The 1,097-nt window shown below is 48.9% G+C and overlaps 1 protein-coding gene across 1 annotated transcript; it reads left to right on the top strand.

Moving 5' to 3' along the window:
• On the top strand, positions 242–784 carry LOC104789369. Its single transcript, XM_010515078.1, has one exon. It carries the CDS (start codon positions 242–244, stop codon positions 782–784), a length of 543 nt encoding a protein of 180 aa, XP_010513380.1.

Here is a 1,097-nt window from a genome sequence, read left to right as displayed (position 1 = left end):
CCTGGGTTTCGATGGTTAAGGATAAACAAGTTCTCACAAAATTCGATGTCAATCTGCAAGTTTCTGAGGGGAAAACCTCTGTGGAGATCCTGATGAATTACTCACTCACGTTACGCCGCTTTGGGAGGATTTCCTCGTTGGTAAATTTTTGGACAATGCCCCGCATATTGGAAAGGTTTCAGACCCACTTATAAGGGCTCGGATTCTTAAGCGTGGTATGTGGAATATCGCAGATGTGCCGATGGTTGTGTCCAAGTGGTCTCCGATTACTGAAAGGGCTCTACCGGAGGAAAAGTCCATCCCATTATGGGTTCATCTGAAGAAAGTTCCCTTGCATATGTACTCATTGGAAGGGCTCAGTTTTATTGCCAGTGCGGTAGGTACTCCGGTCCGGTTGCACCCTGAAACACGGGCCTGCTCAAACTTTGATGTGGCAAAAGTCTTTGTCAATGCGGATCTAACAAAAGTGCCTCCTACAAGCATCTGCTACTCGAAATCTGGTACAGACTTCTCTGTTAATTTCCACTATCCATGGTTGCCGCCTAGACGCTCTGTTTGTGAGAAGTGGGGTCATCTGGCAGCTCGATGTGTGGTTAATAAAGATCCTGCGGTCATCACGCCTCCTGGATTAATTCAAACACAGGTGGGAGAGCCAGAGGTTACTCCACCTTCCGCTGTTTCAGCTGTTGTGATATCGGACCAACCTACTGGCTCTGCTTCACCTATGGGGAAACAACTATCACTAGAGGTCACAGATAAGAGGGTCTGTGCTACTGTTGCTTAGAATACGGGTTCGGAGGAGTGGTCTACAGTCTCACCGTCAAAGATGGGCCGTAGCCCTCCAAAGCACACTACTACTGAAACACAGCAGGAGTCGCTTATCTCAGCATCGAAGTTTGCAGTTCTTAGTATTGAGGAGGTAGAGGAGGGTGAAATCAGTAAAAAGGAGGATGAGATAGTGGACTGTGGACAGGAGGCACGTGGGCCTGCTCGTTCTGAAGTCGATATGCAGAGTGATCAGGACGTCCCCTCTGGCCGGTCTGACGTCACTGATACTAAGACTGGGGGTCGACCTCCCTCTGCACGCATCTTTCAGA

This window comes from Camelina sativa, chromosome 5, assembly GCF_000633955.1.
Source record: "Camelina sativa cultivar DH55 chromosome 5, Cs, whole genome shotgun sequence".
NCBI classification, from domain to species: domain Eukaryota; kingdom Viridiplantae; phylum Streptophyta; class Magnoliopsida; order Brassicales; family Brassicaceae; genus Camelina; species Camelina sativa.
The sequence above is the reverse complement of the archived record's forward strand: the minus strand, read 5'-3'. Positions and strand labels throughout refer to the sequence as shown.

Excerpts from the sequence above, each read along its gene's own strand:
- LOC104789369 (XM_010515078.1), top strand. The coding sequence starts at position 242 with ATGGTTGTGTCCAAGTGGTCTCCGATTACTGAAAGGGCTCTACCGGAG.